This window comes from Aedes albopictus, chromosome 3 (assembly GCF_035046485.1).
Source record: "Aedes albopictus strain Foshan chromosome 3, AalbF5, whole genome shotgun sequence".
Taxonomy (NCBI): Eukaryota; Metazoa; Arthropoda; class Insecta; order Diptera; family Culicidae; genus Aedes; species Aedes albopictus.
In genome coordinates, this window is record NC_085138.1 from 250,326,882 (window position 1) to 250,353,307 (window position 26,426).

The 26,426-nt window shown below is 42.7% G+C and overlaps 1 protein-coding gene across 1 annotated transcript; it reads right to left on the reverse strand.

Moving 5' to 3' along the window:
• Window positions 1–26,426, reverse strand: LOC109422254 (tubulin beta-1 chain). The gene is made up of 2 exons (XM_019696866.4): window positions 26,050–26,426; window positions 1–1,762 (listed from the first exon to the last, which is right to left on the reverse strand). Exons 1-2 carry the CDS (start codon window positions 26,104–26,106, stop codon window positions 476–478), a joined length of 1,344 nt encoding a protein of 447 aa, XP_019552411.1. The 5' UTR covers window positions 26,107–26,426; the 3' UTR covers window positions 1–475.

The window sequence follows — 26,426 nt, forward strand, 5'->3', positions numbered from 1 at the left end:
TTGATTTTAGTTTGTTTTTCCGTTTTTTTAAATTACTTCACTTTTATTCTTTTCTGTTTCTTGCTGAGCTGGCAGTGGTTACTAATTTTGCGACTTTTCTCATGCTATTTTTTCGACTCGCTTTTTTGTTTAGTTGTTTGTTTTTTGTAGGATTTTGCTGTTTTGCTGCGCTGGCTTTTTCGTAATGTTGGTGTTACTGCTGCTGCGTTTCGATTTCTTCACATTTCTGCTGTTGTTGAATGATGTGTGGTTTTTCTCTCTTTTTGATCGATACTTTTCGTTTTTCTTTTCGAAAAAAGAACGTTGCATTCTCTCTGAATTGGTACATTTCTTTTTGGGATTAGTAGAAGTGGCGCAGATAGAGGAAAGTTTTTGTTTTGGAATGAGAGAGTAGTTTCCCTTTTTGGGGGGAGAAGGGTACAGAAGGAGGGCGGGGAGAGGCAGGTTCATGTGTGTGAGTGAGAGCTCAATTAGTTTAGTTTTCGTCAACTTCAGCTTCCTGTTCCTCGTCGAATTCAGCATCCTCGTCGGCGGTGGCTTCCTGGTATTGCTGATATTCGGACACCAGATCGTTCATGTTGCTCTCGGCTTCAGTGAATTCCATCTCATCCATACCCTCGCCAGTGTACCAATGCAAGAAAGCCTTACGACGGAACATAGCGGTGAATTGTTCGGAGATACGCTTGAACAGTTCCTGGATGGCGGTCGAGTTACCGATGAAGGTGGCAGACATCTTCAGTCCTCGTGGAGGAATATCACAGACGGCGGTCTTGACGTTGTTCGGGATCCATTCAACGAAGTAGCTGCTGTTCTTGTTCTGGATGTTCAGCATCTGTTCGTCGACTTCCTTCATCGACATGCGGCCTCGGAACACGGCGGCAACTGTCAGGTAACGTCCATGTCGTGGGTCGCAGGCGGCCATCATGTTCTTGGCGTCGAACATCTGTTGGGTCAGTTCTGGCACGGTCAGGGCACGGTACTGTTGCGATCCGCGGGAGGTGAGTGGGGCGAATCCGGGCATGAAGAAGTGCAGACGTGGGAAGGGAACCATGTTGACGGCCAGTTTTCGCAGATCGGCGTTCAGTTGACCAGGGAATCGCAGGCAGGTGGTTACTCCGGACATGGTCAGTGACACCAGATGGTTCAGATCACCGTAGGTTGGGGTTGTGAGCTTCAGGGTGCGGAAGCAGATATCATACAGGGCTTCATTGTCGATACAGTACGTCTCGTCGGTGTTTTCGACCAGCTGGTGCACGGACAGGGTGGCGTTGTACGGTTCTACGACGGTGTCTGATACTTTTGGCGAGGGGACAACTGAGTATGTGTTCATGATTCTGTCGGGGTATTCTTCACGAATTTTGGAGATCAACAGTGTGCCCATACCGGATCCGGTACCACCGCCGAGCGAGTGCGTCAGCTGGAATCCCTGCAGGCAGTCGCACGATTCGGCCTCTTTGCGGACGACGTCCAGGACGGAGTCGACCAGTTCGGCACCCTCGGTGTAGTGACCCTTGGCCCAGTTGTTACCGGCACCGGACTGTCCGAAGACGAAGTTGTCCGGGCGGAAGATCTGTCCGAATGGCCCCGAGCGGACGGAGTCCATGGTGCCGGGTTCCAGATCGACTAGCACGGCGCGTGGCACGTATTTGCCGCCGGAGGCTTCATTGTAGTACACGTTGATGCGTTCCAGCTGCAGGTCTGAGTCACCATGGTAGGCTCCGGTGGCGTCGATTCCATGCTCATCGGAGATGATTTCCCAAAACTGCGGGGGGAGAGGGGAGAAGAAAGAGGAAAAGCAGCGGTTAGTCATTGTTTCTTGAGGCTGTTGGAATCTGTAAAGGTGCTGATAATCTAAAAAAAGAAGTGACTTGGGAGGGGTCTACTCTGCTTGGCATTTATTAGGCTTTACACAACCATATTTGATTCAACCATACATTGTAGTTAATTTAACTAAATCGTATAATTGATTCAACCATGCGTATATTTTCAATTGAACTCCCTACAATGGAAGAGAAACGTGATACCTAGGGCAGACTTTCAATGAAGCTTCAGGGAATTACAAAGCATTTCCTGGAGATTCAGAGGTATCTCCGAGGGTATCAGCCAGTTGATTTCAGAAGCTTCAGGGTAGCATTCAGAGAGATTTCAAGACATTTCCGGAGATGTCAGTGGGCTTGCGACTTCAGGAGTGCTTCAGATGGTTCTTTCATGCCAGATTCTAGGGGATTACAAAGAGGTTCCCAGACGTTTCAATGAAATTCAGGGGATTCTAGGTACCTTTAGTAGAGTTTAAAAGCAACTACGGTGATTTCAGAGGAATTCAAAGCTTTTTATGTGGTTCAAACATTTCAGAAGACTTCTGTCAAGTTTGAAACAGTTTCAGGGGGGTTTTCTGAGGGGTTTCAAAGGATTTCAAGAGAAGTCTCTTGAGTTTAAGGAAGTCTACAAATGACTCCCGGAAGTTTTCTAAGGGTTTCAAAGCTATTCAAATTCCAAGAGTTTCCGGAGATCCAGAGGATATTTAAGCGGAGTTTTAGAAAGGTTTCACAGGGATTTCTAGTACCAAGGGTATTTCAAGAGGCCTCTTTGCCTAAAATCGCATTATGTAACCAAGACACTGAACAGTTAGTAAAAATTGATTGAAAATTGTGAAAAGTTATCTGACTCTCCCTCCAATGACTCATTTGGAACTCAAAGGAAGTTTCTACAGTTATGCTTTGAGTAATACACCTCTGTTATCCAAACTCGTCCCTCAACAACCGGTAATTTGATTTAATGGCTTTGCCCTCCAAAACAACAAAGAGATATTAATCGAGGAAAAAAATCGGTCTATGGGAAAAGTTGCCTTCGTTGTCCTGAGCGTTGCATGACTCATCGTCATCGTCCTTTTCGCAGCCCCACCGCCAAGAGAATGTTGGAAAGGCACGCGATTGGCAGATAGACGTTAACCCCTTTCCACAGGACTTCCTCGTCGTCGTCGTACCAGACCACCAGACCACCAGACCGTAACGAGGGCACACCAACACCCAGTTAGTCTCGACAAACAACACGGTCAGGATTTACTTGGGGAGCTGGAGGAGAGAACACGATACCTTACCTTGATACCTTGTTGGCTACAAAGTAACTTTACTCCAATGCCGAGCGTATAGTAGAGCACCATCTTCGTCGGTCTTGGGCGATGTTCCTCCAGTTTCCCCGAACGTGTAAGGATCGTAGATCTTCTTCAACCGCGTGCAGCCAGCGAGTTCGCGGCCGCCCACGAAGTCGCCTACCTCTACCGGGTTCTCTGCTGAATATTGTTTTCGCTATTCTTTCTTCCGACATTCGCACTACGTGTCCAGCCCACTGAAGTCTGCCGTATTTTATACGTTTCACAATATTCGCATCTTCGTACACTTGGTACAACTCGTGATTCATGCGTCTGCGCCACACTCCATTTTCTTGTTTCCCACCGAGAATTGTCCGCAGCACTTTGCGCTCAAAAACTCCAAAAGCTTTTCGGTCTACCTCCTTTAACGTCCACGCTTCGTGACCGTAGAGGGCAACCGGAAGAATCAGCGTCTTATACAGAGCGAATTTTGTTTGCGTTTGCAAGTTACGGGACCTAAGCTGGCTACGCAATCCGTAAAAGGCCCTATTCGCAGCTGCAATACGCCTTTTCACTTCACGGGAAACGTCATTGTCACATGTCACAAGTGTTCCAAGATAAACAAATTCTTCAACAACTTCAAACACTTCCCCATCAATCACTACCTCAGCACTAACACCACTAGGCCTGCCTCTGTCTCTACCCGCTATCATGTACTTCGTCTTGGTAGAGTTAATCGTCAAGCCTATCCTCGCTGTCTCTCTCTTCAGAGGAGCATAAGCTTCCTCCACTGCCCTACGATCGATGCCGATGAGATCAATATCGTCCGCAAAACCGAGGAGCATGTGCGACCGTGTGATGATAGAGCCATTCCTCTGCACGCCTGACCTCCTAATCGCTCCTTCGAGTGCAATGTTGAACAATAAATTTGAAAGAGCATCCCCCTGCTTCAATCCATCCAAGGTCACAAACGACGTAGACACTTCGTCCGCGATCCGAATACTTGATTTTGATCCATCCAGCGTTGCGCGTATCAGCCTAATTAGTTTCGCCGGAAAACCATGTTCTGACATTATCTGCCAAAGCTCATTTCTTTTCACTGAATCGTACGCTGCTTTAAAATCAATGAACAGATGGTGAGTCTGCAAGTTATATTCCCGAAATTTATCTAGGATCATCCGCAGGGTACACTCTACTATTGCTTTTCTGGGTGTTTGAAGGTTTTCAGCAGGCTACCTTACCGGGGCCGCGCTGCCTACATTGCGTTGAAGGGGCTGCCTTCTTAGGTATAGCTGACGCAATACAGCATTTCATACTCAGCCGCTGGATGCCAGAACAGACGCTGTTTGAGCCGCACCTCCTTGGTGAACAGACGCTCGGATCGTACCTCCTCAATCTAGCTGAAGTCAGAAGGACAACAGTGCCCAGGCTGCACTACCAGCTAAGCACACAACTCTTAGCTGGCGGTCTTTGTCATCGTTTGACCCGTGGAAGCATGAGGTAGGAACTTGTGAGGACCAGAGCTATGTTGGACGCTCTCCTTATCGACTCACCGTTTTGCAGCCCAATCGTGGAGAGAACACGATGAGTCATGAATTTTTCCGGTCCCGTCGCCTACCTGCGACCCCGTTGGACCACATCCCCTGCCCCATTGTTTGGTCGATAAATGGCGCACCAACAACCGCGCCCGGAGCGACGGTGTGAACGGGAGCCGAAGATCCTTGCTGCCTGCGCAGTAGTGCGCATGCTCGGAACAACGCGTGCACTGCACAGCTACCAAAAGAGAAAAGGACCCTGTAGCCGGTCATCCGTCTCTGCGTGCTGCTGTTGCCATGCCACGGCACGACGGAAAATGGGCCATTGAACCCATTAGGATGGGTGGGCTCGTGGTGACTCATCGTCGCCGCCGCCACCGCCACTTAGTAGGATGTGAAAACCGAATTAGTTCACCTGATGGCGACCGTGTTTTCATGCTTTATGTAATAAATGCTCGGAAGTTTGGCTATTTTCAGGAATGAGTTTTTTCTTTCCTTTGAGACAACCGAAAACGGTTACTTTCTTGAGTCGTAAACTTTACTATACTAAAGCATTGGTCAAGATTTTCGCGGATTTTACTGAAACACGACGCGAATTCTCAAGACTCATTATCTTTTTGTAAAATTTCCTGATTCCATTCAAAGAAATTTTAGGAACTACCAGTAATAAACTATTGTGTTTGTTTAAATTTCTAGTGCATTTTCTATGGAATATTTTGAAGGTTTGACGGAAATCCTAAAACGATTGCTTGGTAGCTCCAAGGAACCTTGGATTGTTTGTATTTCCAAGAGGAATTTTAAAATTCTTGATATTTCAGGCCAAACATTTAAATAGGTCCTATCTGCATTTGAGAGACTCTCTTTGTTCACTTTCTCTTTCAATTATTGCATTGTAATGGTACACTTTTCAACTATTTTTGCAGTACAAATCAATAGACGATTGTTTTGACCATAGTTCAATGCAAGCAGACAATCAGAATGCAAATAAACAGCTGAAATATTAACAAAAAAGGGAAACCAAAGAGAGCCTCTCTTCTGCAGATAGGACCTTTAGATATGTTTGGCCTGATTTCTTTGTGCAATTCACGAAAGAATTTTAAAAAGGCAGAAAACGAAACCATTTCCCCTTTGTTTCGCAACCTGATAGTCATCATCCACTGTCCACCACTGGAGTTGGTGGGATCCCATTTGTGACGTTGAGCACATAGTGGGTAAGGTGCGATGCAAAGAGATAAGAGATCGGATAAGCGTCGAAGCACACTCTGTGGAAACTATATGCAGAACGCATGAACCGTACATAGTAGATGAGTTGCGATGAGTGCGGAGATGCGATGGAGCTGCTTCGACGCATGTGAACGCAAGAGAACGCAAGAGAATGCTTGTCGGGTATGGATTTTATGATTGCGCTCGTTGTGTATGTAAAGCAATGCGGATTTAATGTATTGGGAATGCTAGTAGGTAATATAAAATGCGTTAATATGTTGTTGTTTTTCAATATAACCCAATGCTTTTTCACATGACTTGTATTTTGATGAACCAGATGTAATAAAAATTTATCATACTGTCTATCGATCGCCATGTAAAATAACATATTTCATTGCTTATAAAATAGTATTCCATCAAATCGTTTGAGTTTTTTACAGCATATTTTTGTTATTATTTGTGTATAAAAAACATTTTATTTTCTATGTTCGTGATTTAAATGAAGTGATCAATGTTTGAAATGGTCGTTTGTTGTTCAGTGCATGCTATTCATGTGCAAGTTAGAAAGTTTAAGGGTTTTATGGTATTCAACTCAATTGCTAAAAGGATTCTGATTGAAAGGTTCTGCTTTTTTCTTTGTCAGGCAAAACTAGAAAAGAGTGTGACATCGATTTCGATTGATACTCTTTTACCTAATATATGATGAATATTGTGTACTTGGGTGTCTACTCATAACTCAAAATAAAATTCCCTGAGTTTTCCAGGTTTTTCCAGATGAAATTTTGAAAGTTTATAATTAAAAAAATAACCCAAATTTTCTAAAAATTATAAAGGGTGACTTAGGGTATCATCACCAGGTTTGTTCTCTTCGTCATGAGGGATTTATGCCGGTCAAATTACTTGAAACTTGATCATATTCAATTTGGTTGGGAAGGATTTGATGCCAACTCTGAATTCAACAGGTTTCAAAAAACCCCCCATGACGAAGAGAACAAAACTGCCAAAAATACATAAGTTCCCCTACTCTTCAAAAAATCTTTCAATATTTCTGAGCATTATTCCTGGAATTTCTTCCAAAGTATCTTCCTGGCTTTCCGCAAGATTCTTTCACACGAGATATCTGTTTGAGTACGTCCCGATATTTCTTGCAAAGGTTTTCCGATATACTAGAGATTCTCGCTGGATTCTTCCTGAAGATTTATCCAAAACTATTCAAAGTTTCTTCAAGAATGTCGTAGTCATGCGGTTAGAGTCCGGGTGGATGAGGGTTCGATTCCCGCTCCGACCGATGAAAAATTTTCTAATCCGTAGCCACTCCGTGTCAAGTTTCGTTCAATCGATACAGCCGCCGGATGAAGCCAGTGTCCATGCCTTTTTTTAACGGTTTTCCGGGACAGCTATCCATAAACTATTGGATTTTTACCGATAGTTTTCCGATATTCCTCTTGTTTTCTTCGCGGAACTTCGTCCGCAGCTGCTTTCAGGATTCTGAAATGCTGGGAGGAAGTAATCGAATAAACACACGCGGAGACTTTAATTTGTTAATAACTAATTAGTTTATTATTCTAATAGTTTCTTCATGTGCGTCTGCACTGGTCGACGGTCGGTCAGGAAAGAGACCGAACGGAAGTCAGCATGTGCTGAGCAACCTAGTTGCTATAATTCTTTTATAGCCAATTGACATACTATTGATTGACAATCAATTATTGTTTAAGGCAATACTATTTGCTATAACTGGTCTAGATATACTACAGATTCCATATGGTTTTCAGAATTACTCCTTGAATGTCCTTAATATTTTTTCTCGGGATTACTATTATCTCGAACTTTTTTCGAGATGTCTCATTTTTTCTCAGGTTTTTCCTGAAGTTCCTGTCGAGATTTCTTCAATAACACTTTGCGGAGTTTCTCGCAAGATTTTATTTGAATTCCCTCGAATATTTCTCCATGAATTTCCTATAAGGTATTTCGTAAGTTATCTCAGGAGACATTCTGAGGAAAACCCGTAGAAGAATCCCTGCAATTACTTTGGTAGAAATTCCTGATGGAATATCCAGAATCTCGGGACAATTTCTGGTAAAGATTCCGGGAAGAATTTTGGGAATAATGCACAGAATATCTGTAAAAACTCTCAGGTGGATCACTATAAGAAATCCGGTACAACTACAAGAAACAGCCTGGCTCCGAAAATATGCAAGAGAAGAATTCAATGAGAAATATCAGCAATAACTCCTGTAGAAATCCCAGAAGGTACTCTGGAAAAAAATCTAAGGGAAAATCCAGGGTATTTTAATTAAGAAAAGCTCTGAGAGACATCTCATGACCAACATCGGAAGGAATCTTCTGAGAGAAGTTCCAGGAGATACTCCGAGAAAAATCTCAGGTAAAACTTCAAAATAAACATCGCAAAAACTTTTAACAAATTCCTGTAGGAGACCAGGAAAAACATCTCGAAGAAAGCCCAAAGCAATGGTTTGAAGATATCACAGGAAAAAATAAAAGAAATCTCTTGAGGAACTCTTGCAGTAAATTCGTGAAAACACCTTCAGAAATACTTGGAGAAACTTTAGTAGGAACCCCAGGAATAACTTCTTTAGCAACTCTGAAAAACGTTCTGTGAAGATCTTCTGGGGAAGTCCCAAGAGGAACACCGGAAGGAATCGGGTAAAATTTTCGTGAGGAGTGCCGAAAGAAATTCCACGATTTATCCCGACAGACATTCTTATAGAGTATTCGGAATAAATTCTGGTAGAAATCCTACGAAGATTTCTTTGAGTAAAACACTGGAGGAACTCTGAGAAGAAATAGCACCCCCGTGAAAAACTCCAGGAGAAATCGGTTGGAATTCAGGAATCCTGGAAGGAATCCGGAAGTATACCTTTCCGGAAAAAAATCAAAAAGGAATACCAAGAAAAATAGCGTCAAAAATGCGGAATGGAATTTTATAAGAAATCCTGGGAGACATTCCAGGAGATATTGTTAAAGAAGTTCCAGAAAGAAATTCTGACGGAATTTCTGGAAAAAAAATCCTTGTAGCGAAATTTCTATATGGATTTTTACTACCAGGTTCATACGACCCAATGATTTTTTTTTTTCGGAGTAAAATTTCCCTGAGTACTCAAGAAATTCCCTGAGTATTCCAGGTTTTTACCTGTTAAATAAAATTCCCTGAGGATTCCCGGTTTTCCAGGTTTTTCCAGGTAGTAGACACCCTGAAGAGACATCTTTTCTCGTAGATGTCGCCGAAAATTTTGTAATAAAAAAATCTATACCCTTAAATAATACATACTTGCCTAATTTTTGTTTCTTTTTGCCGAGATCAGCACAATAAAGTAATGTTTTAATGCCGAAAATCAGTATAACAGTCTCATATTGATTTAAATTGAAATCAACACTCAGATAGCTCAGTCCGGAAAGTAATAATATGTGTATACATAAAGACATCCCTCATGCGGATATAATTACATTTTATAATTCTTTTATCAAATAATTAATTCAATAATCTCAATCTTGTACAGTTACACCAAATTTGTTTTTTGAACTGGTCGGTTTTTGCTATTGCAACAGGATCAAAACTGACTAAGTTATAGCAAAAAAAACGGCCCGCGCAAAACAAAAAGCAGGTGCATTTTATCTTTCCGCTCTTACAGATGAAACGATCATTTCATTACCCACATCCAAAGAAGCGCTTCAACATACAAGCGACTTCATCGATCAAATCACGCGAGTCGTTGATGTGCACGAAATAGGCGAAAAAGGATGTGAAAACAACATGCGCACCCTCATTGAAAACCTCATGCACTATGGCCTATCAAACTTCCCTCTTCTCATCTCATAACTTATCGCATCCGATCGCATCTCACCTTACCCACTATGGTCACAGCCTGAGGACGAAACCGTGCCTCAACGGTTTGTTTGTTCCGACTTTCTCACCATGGTTTCTAGCAAACCATCATCGGCGTGGCGTGTGTTTCTGTTGGAATAGGTCGATAAAAACGAAGCAAAACGCTTTCGTCGTCGATGGCCTGAAGTAGGCACCTCTGTTTCGGTGGAGAAGGGGAGAATCGATGATGCGAAGAAAGGGAGAAACAGCTACACGGCATCGGGCATCGATTGGAAAGCTTGTTTCGCTCTCTAAGCCGCCATCATCATCGCCGCCAGGCAGGTGTGTGGGCTCTGATTGCTACCCAGGTAGGAGGAAGGAAGCCACAGGCACATACACACAGAGACACAAACAGGTGAAGGTGGGCAGTGAAAAGCCACGTCACCCACACGGGCCACCACACTGACTGGCACTGGATCCAGATGCGAAATCCAGGCCACTTGAAACCCGCCTTTTGAGGACAGGGGTGTCACATCGGTACATACACCGATATCGATGTCGTGTGTCCCCAGCCTTTCAGACCACAACCACTCGACATCCGCCCGTCGCGTTGTCGGTGTTCGTCTTCCAGCTGTCGTCGTCTGAAGTGCCCCCTAGGAGAGACACGAACGAACGAATAAAGTAATCGCGCAGCAGCAACACCATCTCTATGACCATAAATGGAGGAAATGAGAAGAATTTGCATTGGAGCAGTGGCGGAGTGTCGTTCCCGCCAGTCGCCCCGCGTGCGAGGGTCATTGCGGACTACATCTACCTATACAGTGTGCTGCGGTGGCGACGTCGGATGATGTCATCCTACGCGATTCGCACACGCGCGTATGCAATCATCACCGTCGTACCTGGGGCCTGTTATGCCCAGAATGACACAATACTTCTCGGCACGATTCAGGGGAGCAAATGATACAATTTTGTTAGCGCTGGAACAAACGATTTGTCTCGGTGGACACGAAACAAAAATGTTAATTATCGACGCGAGAGCCATATGTGGTCCGGTAGTTTGTTATGCCGCCTCGAATCAACAACGGAAGACGTCGACGGTGACAATTTTTATTGAAAAATGGCCTCTCTATCCCCCTAATAATGGAGTGGCCTTAATGCATACTGTAGCAGCAGCCGGTCTCTGTCCGGTGACTGCAAACTAATAGAGGAACGCCTAGTCTTAGGGCTGTTTAGAGAAACAGATGCGTGCGGCAACCGGCATTCGCCGGCCGTTCGGGATGATGTCATCCACATGGTATGGCGACACGCAAACGCGCTTTTTTACCCGAGCTACTCGAAACCGGCGATTCATGGGAGCTTTACAGAGAAACACCGGCAAAGTGTTTATAAAAAGGTGTTACCTTAGACATATTATAAGTTAGAGACGACTTGGGAACACACATCGCCTACGATTTTTTGATGATCGTTAGCGATAAGAACTGTAAACACCGCGGCGAATGACACGACACTTATACGACACAGTTCATAGCCAAACATTTAAAATTTGCGAACGGCGTAAACAGACTTGGGGCATTACTGCTGCAGCAGTGGATCTCAGACACATGTCCATGGTTTCAGAGATAACACCTTCTTTGCAAATAGAAATGTTTGCGCACATCCGATGTGCATTGCTTGCCTGATGTTGTGGGAGTTAGGTATTGCAATACTCATCAATTCTCAGTAGGAAATTTAATTTTGCGAATTTTGAATTTATTTGACTGTGAATGAAAACGTATGAAATACGACAGACTTCAGTGGGCTGGTCACGAAGTACGAATGTTGAGAGATATAGACTGGAGAAAGCTACACTGTAGCGATGAAAGTGAGTTAGGAATTCCTAATATATACTCAAATGTGTATTGGAAATACAACTGCATTCTTCAAAACTATGTATGTACTTTGGTCAAGGAAATGTTTCGTTAGTGATGGATAAGACTATACACTGAAAGAAAACCTCTTCTCAAAATCCACTGTGAAGTTTTACACACTTCAAAACAATGTTAATCTACAGCCCATGGCATTTTTGACAAAAACAAATGTCATGCGAGAGTTGCTTAGCGGATACGAGATAACGTAGCCTCATGTTCGATAACAATTTACCAAAATCTCGGTACAAAATGCTCCGACTTAACGAGACATTACATGTTGAAAATGCGAATTCACGCTTTAAATGAATAATACGATAAAGCACGCAATTCTAATCAGAATTGTACTTTACTTAAACTCGAAAAACGAATGAATAATGAGAAAATTTGATATAAGTAAAATGGTAAATAATTCTAATTTGACATTTGAGGTCGACCTTGACTTGATGAAACTCGACATTTTCGCACTGGGGGTTTAAAAATGTTTCTATCTGACATACACGGTGAAAAAAAACACTCAAAGTATGTGAAATAAGCTAGGGACGGGACAAAAGAATTAAAAATTATGTACTTTCAACCACGGTCAATAAAAACGTCAAAAAATGAGTAAATATGCTCTCTTGGATTATATTTTATGGTTTAAACCAAGAATTTAGATAGGGCTATCACAGATCGGACTCGATTATCCGGAGTCGGGTTCTGAAGCTTGCCAAACAAATATCTGGCAAACGAAATGATGTGCAAAGCTGAAATTTTGACTGATGAATATTCAAAGTTATTTTGACAAAATGCCAAACTTTCAGCTTCATACAATATTCCATGCCCCAGATATGTTTGGGAAGCTTCAGATCCCAGCTCCGGATAATCGAGTCCGATGGACCAGTAGTTAAACAAGATAGATTCTTGAATTTAAGTAGGCAGGCGACTATGTCGGATGGTTATTCGGCGCGAAAAGTAAACAAATGTATATGGCTAGACTCGAAAGATTCATTATAGAAAACTTGTTGTTTGTCGAGTACGGTAAACAGTGTGCGTTGCGAGGATCTAGGATGATTTTTGCCGGGAATTTCTTGATAATTGCGATAAGCACTTAAAAGTGCATTTTCTGTACACGTGGAAAAAATGACAAGTATTTTCTTAACTTGTCGTTATTTTTTTCCATGTGTACAGAAAATGCACTTTTCGCGCAATTACCTACAAATGACCCGTTGCCGCTAGTTCATTGTTTGGCCAGAAATGGGATGAAATCGAAACATTGGTGCGTTCGTCCGACTTGGTGAGGTCATTCCAAATCATTTTTTGTATAATATATTGCTATATTACCTAGATCTATCATCTACCGGAAGCTGTTTCAGGTCTGGACGCTTTCAAAGCGTTGATGATGGGACCAAGAATGGGAATTAAAACCTCGTGCATAGAAATGCTTGCAAGAACCTGGCCAGGTGTTTGAAAATGCGTGGCTCTATATTATTGTAGATAGTAGTGAAATTTGCAAAGGCAATGGATTGTATTCATCTTTGCAACTCCATCCACGATTTGTGCAAGTGTTCATTAGGCCGTCCCTTATTTTGCAAAAATTGGAAATGTTATAAGTTCGTTAGTGGAAAATGATCGTTTTAGCTAAGAAATGATCGTGTCAAAATTTGAAGTCCGTATCTCAAGGCTAAGTGGTCCCTCAAGGGGCCTAAAGTTGTCAAAAATTGTATGGGACCATAAAAACATGAAATTTCAATTCAATTCAATTAAATTTATTTCTGGAATTCAACGTTACTACATTTAATATTTACATTTACATTTCAGAGATTTGGTTTACCTTTCAGCTGAGAACAATACAAATTCATTTAAGATACATTAATACATATTTCGACAAAAAAAATACGCTATTCTACTAAAACCGGTGATTTTAGGACCCAAAGGGCCAAAAATGTGCTTAGATTTGCGATATCTCTACTCGTTTTTGAGTTATTGAACAAAATAGGGTAAGTTTTCTTTGGAATCTAAAAAAATGGTAAAAAATGCTGATTTTGCAGTTGTTTTTTTGTCAATATCTTGGAAACGAGTAGAGATATCGAAAATCTAAGCACATTTTTGGCCCTTTAGGGTCATGAAATCACTGGTTTTAGCGTATTTGTTTTGTCGAAAAAAAAATCATGTTTTTTTGGTCCCATACAATTTTTGACAACTTTAAGCCCCTTGAGGTACGGGGCTTCAAATTTTGACATGATCATTTTTTAGCTAAAACGATCATTTTCCACTAACGAACTTATAACATTTCTAAATTTTGCAAAATAAGGGACGGCCTAGTGTTCATTCTATGCTATGCTATGCTAAAGCAACAGCCGAGCCATAGGAAAAATATTGAAAATGAACAAATTGTTTCAAAGAAAACAGTTCACGTTCGTCGTTTGAATGATACAGATTTTAATTGCACTTTCGATTGTAGGCTCAGTGTACCAGTTATGGCTATAGTACCTCAAATTCGCCATAGTTGATTTTCAACCTTTGAAGATACAAATCAATAAGAAAAAAATCGTGGACAACAGATCACGATCACAAAAGATGATTGCAATCATTCAAACTTCACAATTTGCTCAAATTCTGGTAGAAATAAATCATTTTCCTTAACTTTTCGGCCTCCTTGCACCCTATTTCGCCATAGTGTACCAGTTATGGCAAATCCCATAAGGAATGCATGTAAATAGTGCGAAGTGGAACCCAAATTAACAAATGTGTCCATAACTGGTACAGGGTTCCTATCATTGGCACACGCCGTAATAAATACTAAAAGTAGTTTTGGCTCCGGTTTTATATTTTTCCTGTAAAGTATGAAAACTAATCTGTCATTTGACTTATTGTTTACATTCGTTGGTCTTCTTCTTATTTTTGTAGAAATAGTTTTTCTTAGGTGGTGCGATAACTGGTACAGGCACCCTAGTTGTTAAAAGAGATGATCATGACGAATTCCCCACCTGTGATGAAATTCCCCCTTGGGGGTAAACTGTTTCAACAGTCGTTATCCCGAGGGGTAATTTCGACATCAATATGATCTTACGAGGGACAATTTCCTTCCCAAATGATCACTCATAGCTAGTTTGTCAATGTGCGACCATTTCTCATCAATCTCTTAAGTTACGTAATTTTAAATTGCAGCGTTTTTAGTTCCGTGTGCTAACCACTCAGTCCTCCAACGAGACCATCACATATGCGACACATTTCGTTGAAAGAAATCGAAACCGCTCAACTTCTGGGCTGTGGGTCCAATCAATTCCAAAACGAAAATGAAAAGAAAGCGCAAAACTAAGTGCCCCTTTTCTCTCGCTTAGCCCAATCAATCACCTTTATTTATCAATTAATTTTAGTCGTTGACTCCCATCGTTGGTGCAACGCCGCAACGGTCCACATAAGCGATTCCATATCCAAGTGTTGTGGGTAAAAGGCTATAATTTGAACCGCCTTGCCATTTCCCCCTGATCGTTCGTTAATGTCCCCGCGTCGATCGCAAAACTGACCAAACGGGAAACTGACAGCATCCGAAACTGCGAGACATGAGAAAATTTACCAGCAAAGCAGGTGCTGGGCTGCCACAACCGCAGATTGGAGAAACTGATATATTACTGTCATTACAACTGTGTTCAAGCGAGTGACGCAAATTTCTCCTTTCTCCACGTCGCGAAACTCCAGCAGAGGACAACAGAGATGCAATCAAAAATCCACGAAAGCTGTGTGTCACTGCGCGAAGAAGTTCACACAGCGCGGTCATAGGCGAACCTACGGATTTTTACCAGGGGGTGCACTACAAACAAATATTCATTAGTTCATCTATTCATCATTCATCGCTCCATATCTCACAGCACCGCATTTAAATTCTAGGGGGTGCCTGGCACCCCCGGCACCCCCAGTAGTTTCGCCTATGAGCGCGGTACGTTTTGGGAAATTACTAGAGCGTTCATGCCTTACGGAATTTGGACCAATTTGAGGATCGTCTCCGACTTAATCTCCGGATCAGTACTCCCCCGCCCCTCATCCGGCCCAAGGAGCAATTTAAGCTGGGTGTGGCGTGGGCTGCTTGATCAAGTAGAAACGACTTGCGCCAACAGCGAATTGAGCAGCCATCTTTTATGGCTTCGTTTCTTCCGACGAGGCGGCCCGGCCCGGCAGCAGCCAGCCAACGTGGAACAACGGCAGCGAGCGAAAAAAAAAAAGATTATCGACTAATATTTATTCCCTTCATGGTTGAGCTGAGCCGTGTTATAACCGAAAGGCTAGAATTAACTGTTTATAGTCGACTACCTACTACTGGCTGGCTTCGGAGGCAGCCTGCAAGCAATAGTAGGCCGGGCCGGATTTGAAGCAGGGCACGTGAGTAGGAGTTCGCCGTTGCCGCCACTGACTGCCACCGCCATGGCCAAGACGACGGACGGGACGGGATCCAAGTGGGAGTAGCAGGCTTCCTTGAATGGAAATAAAGTGCTCGTGGGTTTATGGTTGATGACTTTAGAGCTTATTGATCGCAGGAGACCATGGGAAACTGGTTCTCTCCGAATGCGGGGGCGTAGAATGCATGCTTTGACAGCATCACCGTGGCGACAACGTGAGGCCAACGCCGATTTAATAGCGGCTGCGAGCGACATTACTTTATATGGATTGGATGAAATGATGACAGCATGCGCCTCAATGATGGTACAAAAAAACAGAGAACTGTTTGGATGAGTTTGCTTTTCAACAGTCAAAATCATCGAAGCATGAAAGTAAATATTACCGGCCACGCATTTTATGTTCTAGCATTTCATAACTCAAAATTTGGATCAAAATGGTCAGGAACTGCGAAATTTATGAAACTGACAGCATCTCAGTAATCATCTTCAAAAGTTTCCCACACCGAAAAATGTTACTCAACCCCGCGAAGGAGATCGTGGGAACAGACTGACAGCATTGCCAAAAAGCGTTTGTCGATCTGCATAAAAATGCATAATTCAACAGCAGGTGAATTTCTCTCGTAAATTTCCCACTTGAGCCATTCAACGGACCGCGAACTCAACCGTATCGAGATGACGAGAGCGGATGCGCAGCGTACCATTGCAACGCCGCGTGGCAAAAATCAGCAAATTTGTTTGCTCTTTCTTACTCAGCGGCAACGCCGGCCACGACGATCACTTGGAAACAAGCGGCGCTCGCTGACCGGCGAATTTCCCCCCAAAAGAAAAGCGATGAAAAAACATGACAGCGGCCAAATTGGCCTCATACATATTTTCCTACCGGCGTCGAGGCGGCCGCTAAACGACAACACAGCAAAATGGGGCTCGGTACACGCGGAACAGCCAAATGGCAACGTGTCAGCGATAAAAATGGATGTTTTTGGAATGTGCACGATGCGCTCGGTTCATCATGTGAACAACCGTTGCGTTCGGTGTAAGTTAGTACGGGGCGAAGAAAACGAAAGGTACTAGGAGATCACCGACCCGCGTCGCGACCTTCCATCATTTCACGCGCCACGAGATCCAAACAAAACTTTCTCTTTTCGACGGTTTTGGGGGAGTCGGAAATGCGCGGCAGCGACGCATTCCTCGATGAAGGGAAAGGTGCTGCAGAAATGTAAGTGATTCCAGAGACCTGGAACGATCTTTTACGAAGGTTCACTGAACTGCGATTGTTCAGCATTCTACGGCGATCGAAAGAAAAGAACGTTCGTTCGTAGACGGTATGTATGTCATTCAATCGGGGATCGGTACTGCAATCCCTGTGTGTTCAAGAGGAAAGAGTTTTCCTGTTCTTTTAGGATGCACGATCGTCGCGCGCGATCACTTTGGTATTTATTTAAGAGATATGATCGCATCGATGCACGTCGATCGTCGCACATCCTAGAAAATTCCCTGACTCATCCCCGGAGAAACAACGTTGCCTCATGAATGAAACCATTATCTGAAAATAAATCCAACAATCACTTCCCTCGCAGGAAGACGTGATCGAGCATAGTGAGTAGAGTACCGCGCGGTCCAATCACCAGCGATCGTTACTCTCCATTCCGAGAGCATTGCTCGTCGTCATCAACGCCGCTCGAAAGTGAGGGGGTATTGGAGTGTGAAATTTGAGTCTGTAAAATTTCGTTTTAATGACTCTGCCAACGGCAGCGATGACGTGCCGCAAGCGCGGCCAGGAAAAAAAGAAGGGGGCACGCCCGCTAACAGTACCAATCAATCTCGTATTTCGTTGTTAGTGTTAATGCTCTAATTAATCCTAGACTCCGAGGGGGATGAAGATAAATTGAAAGTGATGGATCTTCGATTGAAAAGGGATCCGCTTTCATATAGCGCGCGCATGGCGCACCCCGGTGAACCGTCACCGGATCAATGGCACATGGGCTCGCGATCATCCGAAAGAGACCGTGTAATTTCGAATCGGTTTGCGTCCGTAGCTATTGTGGGCATCGCCATCAGTAAATCCCGCAGTGAAAGGCATTAGCGTGCGCTGCGCATGTACACAAAACTGACAGCATTGCAGCATTCCGACAACGCATTCTTCACTGCTGGGTTCCCACGTTTCAAGCCACCCGGAACTGACAATGGGGGCTCCCATTTGGATTGGACCAACCCGAAAAAGGAGACCAATCTCCACAAGCTCACAAACATAAATCATAACAAACCGAAAAGAGGCCAACCAGCCGGCTAAAACTTTTAATAACAACTTTTCTCGTCGGTTCCAATCTCCGGGCCGGCCCCAAACACTTTCTACTCGAGAAAAGCCGCGGTTTGTCAGCCCTTGTGATGGCTAGGCTTTGGGTATACGGTTGAAGGCAGTATGTATAATTTTTCGTACAACCTTCCATTTATAGCCCTACGGACAGAGTTTGACCAAAGACGGTGCGCTACAGCCTCCGTCTCCGTTTTATACGGGGCCGCAGCGCAGTTGTCATTTTATGTCATGTCATCGCGAGCAGGTTTTGAAACCGACCCCGAACAAATGCCAGCCGGCCCGGCGGAGAACGTGCCTTAACCAAACGATGATGATGATGGCATGCACCGCCGTCTCCGAGGCCGCTGTGGCCATCGAATGTACAGTTATCTTTTTCATCCCACTTTACCGAGATTGGCTGCTAAAGAGACGGCGACGTAGCGAAGCGCATTCCAGCGCACTGCAGTCATCGTCTCTACTCGGCGTTTCTTTCGTGTTTTGGATAGAAGAAAAAGTAACAGAAAAATAACTGTATAGAAGCCGGGCGCTACCAGCGCGCTTCCACCGAACAACGAAACAGCTCAGTGGAATGGTTTTTCTTTCACTGCTTCCCAATCAGAGGGGGTTCTGTGTCTACTGTCTAGTTCCCCCTCATTGGGGATTGATTTCTCTACAACGGTAGATGGACCTAGTCAGAAGGAACGAGGCCGTCGTTGCCGCAGCCGTCGTTTTCGATGTCACACATTCTTCCCTATGAAGGGGGAATTGAAAAAGGTGCTAAATTTAGAGACCCCTGTGTGACACAGGCATCGTTTTCGATTAAGCTCGATTACTTCAGACGACGGGTTAGGGGAGCCATATGTGAAGGTTTATTCCCTATTATTTTAGGTGGCAGCAGTTGACTGCATGGTTCATCGGAATGGAAACCGAAACCGAATGATGTGCGGTCGATGACTAACTATTTAAACGTTTTAATTGCTTTTGGTCAATTTGTTTCCAAATTTATGGCTTTCTTCCGCAAAATGGATGCATTGTCAGTGTTTGGTAGAGAATATCTGAATGCTTACTGAAGGAAAAATCTATACTGAAATCGATCGCGTCCTAGTTCGACACTAATTCAGAAAACGAATGGTTTACCTATCGTATGATGTTCGAAAACTGAATGACAGTCATAGGAAAACGGAAAAAACGCCCATCAACCAATCATATTTGCTAGCGATTGATAGTTAATATGTTAATCTTTGTAATCGTTGTCCTTTTGAACAAGGTATTGCGAAGATCAGGCGGTTAAATAAAGGTGTTGCGAGCAAACGGGAGCTTCCGGAATGTGTTCTGACTTTTCACTTTGACGTTACTGGCCGAGTGTGGACGACACGGATGTCTAAGATTCGCCATGCCTACTTGATTGCTTGATGTGTTGTCGGTCGCTTGTCATGATGACATGAATGCATTATCACACAGTATCAATGCTGAACGTTACACAAGTATGGAGTGTTATCTACGCAATGATCACCTCATTTGGATGATAACAAATAGATAAACGACTGTAACCCGAGTGACATTCTCGACTATAAATTTATACCTTCAAATAATCGAACTGATTCATTGAAAAACTGATATTGTCATTTCAAATTCCAATAAAATTAGGCAGAGAAACCCCCTTCGCTTTCAGACATCAATTTGACTGAATCACCGCTTTCAGCAAACCTCAACCATAAGGGGAAGGGAAACGTTTCAACGAAATTATGATAATTATACAACAATTCTTTGAGCTGTTGATTTGATAAAACTGCACTTTACGAACAAACTTTAAAAACTTCACCTCATTAGGAAAAAAAACTGATCGATATGCTGTTAGCATTTTTCACACTGGGAAAATGCTGTCAGTTGAAAAATAATAACTAAGACCGTTCGCAATGCTGTTTTATTTTGTATGGCGAGTTTTAAAAATTTTAAAACTCGCCATGCAAAATAAAACAGCATTGCGAACGGCCTAAGAGCACAACGTAGGACTTTCACCTATCAAGCATGCTTTCCAAAATGGATAATTTCGGGCTTCTTTAGCAGTGTTGATATTTGGTGCCCGGGAACCTGTTTTTCTTTTAGTTTAAATTCGAAGCTTATAGTGTTCTTAGCCGCAATGGATAGAAAAATCACTTCTAATTACGCGAACGTGTTTTCCTAACGCCCAAATCCATGTCGACCCGTTTCACATGGAAAATCCATTAGCCCGAAAAAGTTTCCAACTGGAATCCACAGTAAGAGTACGCTGCTGTCCCCAACGCACACACCACGACGCAATCCAACAAACAGTGAAAACCCATTTTCATGTCCCAACACGAAACAAAAACGAACGTTGGAAAACGGAAAACATTTGCCAGCTGTTGCCAGCCGCCGTTTCGATCCCGTCCGGTCCCCAAACCGGGATAGCGAAAGAAGGGACACCAAAGTTTCCTATACGCCCGGCAGCAGCAGCGCTAACCGCGTCGGCAAGCAGCGCGGATGCGTCACCTGCCCTTCGTGAGTTGTGCGCGCATCATACAACAGCAAAAACAACAACCGGAGCAACGGTCAAAATTCGACTGCCGTAAAAGCAACGCGTTTCATCAACGTACTTTTTTCGCCGTTTGCTGATTCTCCTCTTTCGGGGTCGCAAAAACGGCTACACTCTTCCCCACACGGATCGCCGCCGACGAATGGACCGTTGTTGGCCAACAGCGTCAGCGAAAACGTGGATAAAGCCATTGAAATTCCATTCGAAACAGAGCACACAAAGCGTTAGTTGTGCAAAGCACAAACTGAAAGGGAAGCACAGAAAGTTTGCAACGTTTTGAACTAGAAAATGAGGAAACAAACAGCAGGGGCAGAGTCAACCGAAGCCGTGTTGGTGTTAAATGAGACAGCGCTTGGATATACATTTTCAATAACAATTCCAGTTGGAATCAACGTTCGGGCGAACCAGAATGAAGCGACCACCGTTTTTCTTGGATTTCTTCAATCTAGAGTGAAGGATTAAAGCTGACTCATTTGTTTCATAAAATTATTGTTCGATTTTTGGAACCTCTGAACGATATGTGCTGTCAGCATTTTCCGCACTGGGAAATGCTGTCAGTTGAAAACATCCCAGCATAACGTTTGATTTGCATCGATCTAGCTCAACGTCTCTACTAGACAGAAATGCCTTGCCTTTTCCTCGCCGTTAGCAAGGAATGACACGGGATTAAGCCGTGTGGAAAACTATCCAGGGTTTGTTCCGAAAATCCTTTCGGGATTCCTCCTTGGATTTCTACTGCAATTCCTATTTTTCGAAGCCTTTTTACTAAATTTGTTCAGGTTGTGTGCCAAGATTTCATCTTCCCGGTTTTCCCGGATTTGTTTCTTCCTAGAATTCTTTCCGAAATATTTCCGATGCTTCTTCAGGAATTTCTGAGTCGTTGCTGTAAAACTGTCTATAGAGATCCCGGAATAAGTCCTGGGAGAAATGCCGGTAAGTACCTGAAAGAACCTCCGGGAGAAATTCAAGGACGAGTACTAAGAAAAATGCCGGAAAAAACAGAAGGAATGGTGCCAGAAACCCTGGAAGGTATTCCAAGCGAAGTTTAAGAAAAACCTTGACAGCGTTTTTTGAGAAATCAAAAGGAGAAAATTCATCCGCGTCCACCTGAAATTGGCAGCATCTCAACTGCATCGTTGGCTTGCTAATGTGCTTCATCTGGAAGTTATCCTCTTGTTTCTCTAGCACGTGATTAACCGTGAGTAAACGCTGTCTGGATTCAATTCTGCTAATCATCCGGCCAAAACTACAACTTCTTCACGGAACCGGAAGCTTTTAGTAAAAATCTTCGGCATTCGGCGAAAAACATTTGTTTTGTTCCGATAGAAATTGCTTCGGCAATGCTTCATACTTCTCCCACAGAATCATAGTGAAATTTCGCAAATTTCCATTTGAAAGCTGCTTCACATTTCAACAACTGCAATTTGATCGAAACTTAACAATCTTAGCGTTGCCAACCTTTCAAATTCCAATTGTAGTTAAAATTCATAAAATTTAAAAAGACTTCCAGATTATCTGGAGTTCCAGATTTTAGAAGTCTCATTTTATAATAATGTGGAATTACATTTAATTTTTTCTTCCGAAATGTATTAAGGACAAACGTCTTGAAATCCCGGTTCAACAGTGCATCAAAACTTCAAACGCACAAATCTCAAGAAGCAAGCTTCAAACAATAATGCATTTTATTATTCTGTTCTTGCTCACTTGTAATAAGCTTAAAACAAGAAGCTCAGGTGCGCTGGTTTTGTTTACGAAGAGATTTGTGCCCTCAAAATCGTGAGTAGGTGCCAAAGTCGGTCATTGTGGCGGCCATATTGGGATTCTAACAAGTCTGTCATTAAATGTTCGGAGTTTGTAAGGTTTCCCACACGAATACAGACTTTTCCAGGCAAAACTTCCCAAATCATCAAATTTTTCAAAAATTGACCTGGCGCCCCCTCCAAGGATCACTCCAAAATAACAGAATTAGAAGCATAAATTAATATCTGAAAATTTTCTAGAAATGCTTCGTTTGAGGCGGAAAGACAATATGCTGTTGTAGGGTTCCCATACACCAGAATTGCTTTCTACGCAGAGCTTACCTGAGGTCTTCACTAGATAAAAAATGTCAAAATGTGCTAAGACAGAAATGTGTTCTCCCGAAGCAGCGGTGTCGAATATTGAGTTGTCAAAAGAAGTGACTTTCCTATCAATCTTAGAACTCCAGTGAAAGTCCAGTGGTGAACTAACTGCGTAATATTGGAAAGCTATCTAGAAATGGCTCGAATTGCTAGTAGTCAAATCCTACTGCAAAGGTAACTTTGCTTTCGAATTCGATTTTTGGGATTGTTTCTCCATTTGTTAACAAAAACATCATCGAACTTCAAAATAAAAGTAGCTATCCCTCGTTGTTAGTTTAGTACGATCTTAATAATAATGTAGAATGAAAAAAAATATATAGCATTCTATCAAGTTAACAGTCTATTAACAATACTGCAAAAACTAACTCCAAGAACACTGAACAGAGGACGCAATTTGACAAATTATACAAAATAAATTAAAAAATAAATAAAATATAATATAAAAAAAATAAAATATAATAATATAAGGAAGTGGAGCGGAGCTGGTGTGATGGTTAGAACACTTGACTTTCACGCCGAGGACCTGGGATCGAATTCCACTCCCGACAAACTCGCAAAATGTGAGTTCTTCCTTCGGAAGGGAAGTACAGCGTGAGTGCCAAGATGAACCTAGGGCTAAAAACCTCGTTAATACAGATAAAAAAAATATATAACAGGAAAAATCTCGTACGAATGCTAAATTTGACAGAAAAAGTTCCAATAGGATTTTTGCATTGGGAAATACCCTTCATTTCGCAAAAAAAAAAGTAACATGATATTGTGTTCACAAAAATGTCTACGAAATTTACGTTGAATTGACACAATTGAATATTTAGTGTAGTCAATAAAAACTAAAAAAGATACTTTTGTTGCGGTTGCTTTATAAAAACAGCGCATTTTTTTTTTAAATATTTCGACACTGATTCTTCATTAGGGCCTAACTGACATTTTCGATTTCTCTTCATCGATCCTCTCTTTGTGTTATTACAGAATGTATATTGAGTTTTCCCAAAACTTTTTGATTGAAATGCGAAGGAGATGACTAGGTACATCTTGCTATAGAAACAAAAAGAATAATGATTTTGCTCGTTTTGATCAAGTTATTAACGAAAGAGAAAGTCGACGAAGAGAAATCTATCAAGTCAGTTAGGCCCTTATGAAAAATCATTGTCGATTTTATTGTTGTTATATTTTGTTTGATATTTGTAAAGTACACTGAAATAATTCTAAGAGCCTAATCCATCAGACGCTACACATACATTTTACCCCTAGTCTGACACGTTCACTTCAAATGAATCGTTATACGTATCATATCATAAACAGTTCCGATTGAAAAGCCTTCTAATAAATCTAAATGACTCGTGCGCATATCGGAGTTATATGCACATAACACGATCGATACATCAGCTGTGCATATAACTTTGGCCGGGTGGAAAAGCAACATTGGCAGATCAGGTGGAACACGTTTTGCAGACTTCCGCAATCCCAGTAAGTGAGCTTCGTGGTCGTGCGGCTAGCGGCGTCGGTCATTTAGTCGTTGTGAGTTCGATTCCCGCTCCAGCCGAGGGAACTTTTTTTCAAAATGTGAGGGATATTATTGGAGTTGCATATACATTGGCGCACCCAGCCCGCATGATAGAAGCAAAATGCATGACATATAACAGTATCATGGCGACCTGAGAGTCATACCACATGCGTCGCATATAACTCTCACTTCCCATTTTCAACCTTAGATTAGATTCATATGATATTCCAATAGTGCAGTAATATATGATTGACATATAACCGTGATCGGGAGAGTTGGCTCAGTGTAAACAAATACGTTGAAATTTTTGTGGAAAAAATAGGTTTTATCGACCGAATGTCATAAATATCGTGCCGAAGAAAAATTGTCATTCCTATTGCATCGCGTTGAGAATAGGTCGCTGACGTCGTGTACGGTTTGGGGAAAAAATGACCCTATTGCAAAATTAGGATTAAACGAAGTTCAAATCTCATCAAAATAAATAAAATAGTAGATTTCGAATTATTTTCTGGTGATGATTCAGATTATGTAACAACTTTGACCATCCAATCATCAGCCGTTTTTCCATGCTGTGAGTTTTCACATGGGTCGGCACTACATTTTTCATACTGGGAATGCTGTCAGTGGTGATTCGAAAAAAAATATTGACAAACATCGACCCAAAATCAAGCTACTTTTGATCAAATTTAACATTTAGACACAAAAATCGGAAATATTAGGTGAAAACATCAATATTTCTTAGGAAAATTACGATTTTTACTGAACTAAACTCTTGCTAGTGGTGTTAGTTTTTTCGGTGAGACGCGTGTACCCCAATCAAACAAAATTAACGGAATTTTTCTCACACAACGATAGTGTTTGTACAATCGCCGGCTAAATCCCATTTCTAACCTCCCGCTCTCTCACACACCGCCGTTTTCACCTTACCACATAGATAGCAGGCGACGACCACTCATGCAAAGCAAAGGGAACGCAGGATAGGGATTAAATTGAAAGCCGCGCGCGCTTCTCTCGCACACCAAACAGCATTTTCCCCGCCAACCAACCGTCAAATTCAAATGTAAGCCGCACTGCTGCTTGCTAGCTGTGCTGTGCTGTTGCCGTGTCTCCGTGTGGTAGTAACAGGCCGTTCGTTCGTTGTACAAGCCGGCTTAGCTCAGCGCAAAAAAAATCTGTTAGAACTTTCCCCATTATCTGCCGCACCGGAATCGATCCGATCAATGTTCATACCGGCACTGGCAGCAGAAAACTGCAAATTTCGTCGGCCCACTTTTGCGAAGCGCCTGCGCCACGCGTCACACTCCGACTGTAACCGGAACCCAGTCTTCGCGGAGCTGGCCGAAGGATGTCTTTTCACTTCGCCACGTATCCTTTTTTTCTCATTTCGCACAAAATCGATTCCATGTTGGAACTCAACACCAACCACCATTGAAAAAAATGTCCATTTTAATAGCACAACTGGAGAAGCCATTTTGGAGACTCCAGCTCACACAATGGAATTCCACTCGCCGTGTGTTAACCGGACACTTGGCACTTCTCTTCCACGCTTTCGCCGGGAGTCCGTTTCAAAAAAAAAAATCCCCAAGTCACTTCCTTTTCCTCGCATTTTTTCCAAGCAGATGTCCCCCGGAACGCAGAACTCGACTCACCTTGGCTCCAATTTGGTTTCCGCACTGTCCGGCCTGGATGTGGACGATTTCTCTCATGGTGAAAGGGTTTTTTGTTTCTTAACAAATTAACAGAGAAAAACTAGTAGCCTTCTCGACCGAGGGCTGCCTAAATTCGAGTTTTAAAACTTGCGGGTTTTCCGACGACGGAACACGAGAAAACCTTGTCTTTTTTAATGCTTCTTCACCACACTTCACTTTTTTTTCTGGTTTTTCTGCTGCTTCTCTCCTTACAGAAAGCCACAGAAAGACACAAAGAACAACGCCGGGACTCTGACTGTACTCCTTGACGATCACACACTAAATGAGCTGCTGCGAAGTGGACTTGTCGCTTTTTGCTTGCTCTCTCTTGGTTAGTT

Excerpts from the sequence above, each read along its gene's own strand:
- LOC109422254 (XM_019696866.4), bottom strand. The coding sequence starts at position 26,106 with ATGAGAGAAATCGTCCACATCCAGGCCGGACAGTGCGGAAACCAAATT. Across the intron at positions 1,763-26,049 it reads GAAACCAAATTGGAGCCAAG|TTTTGGGAAATCATCTCCGA; the intron begins GTGAGTCGAGTT and ends CTCCCCCCGCAG.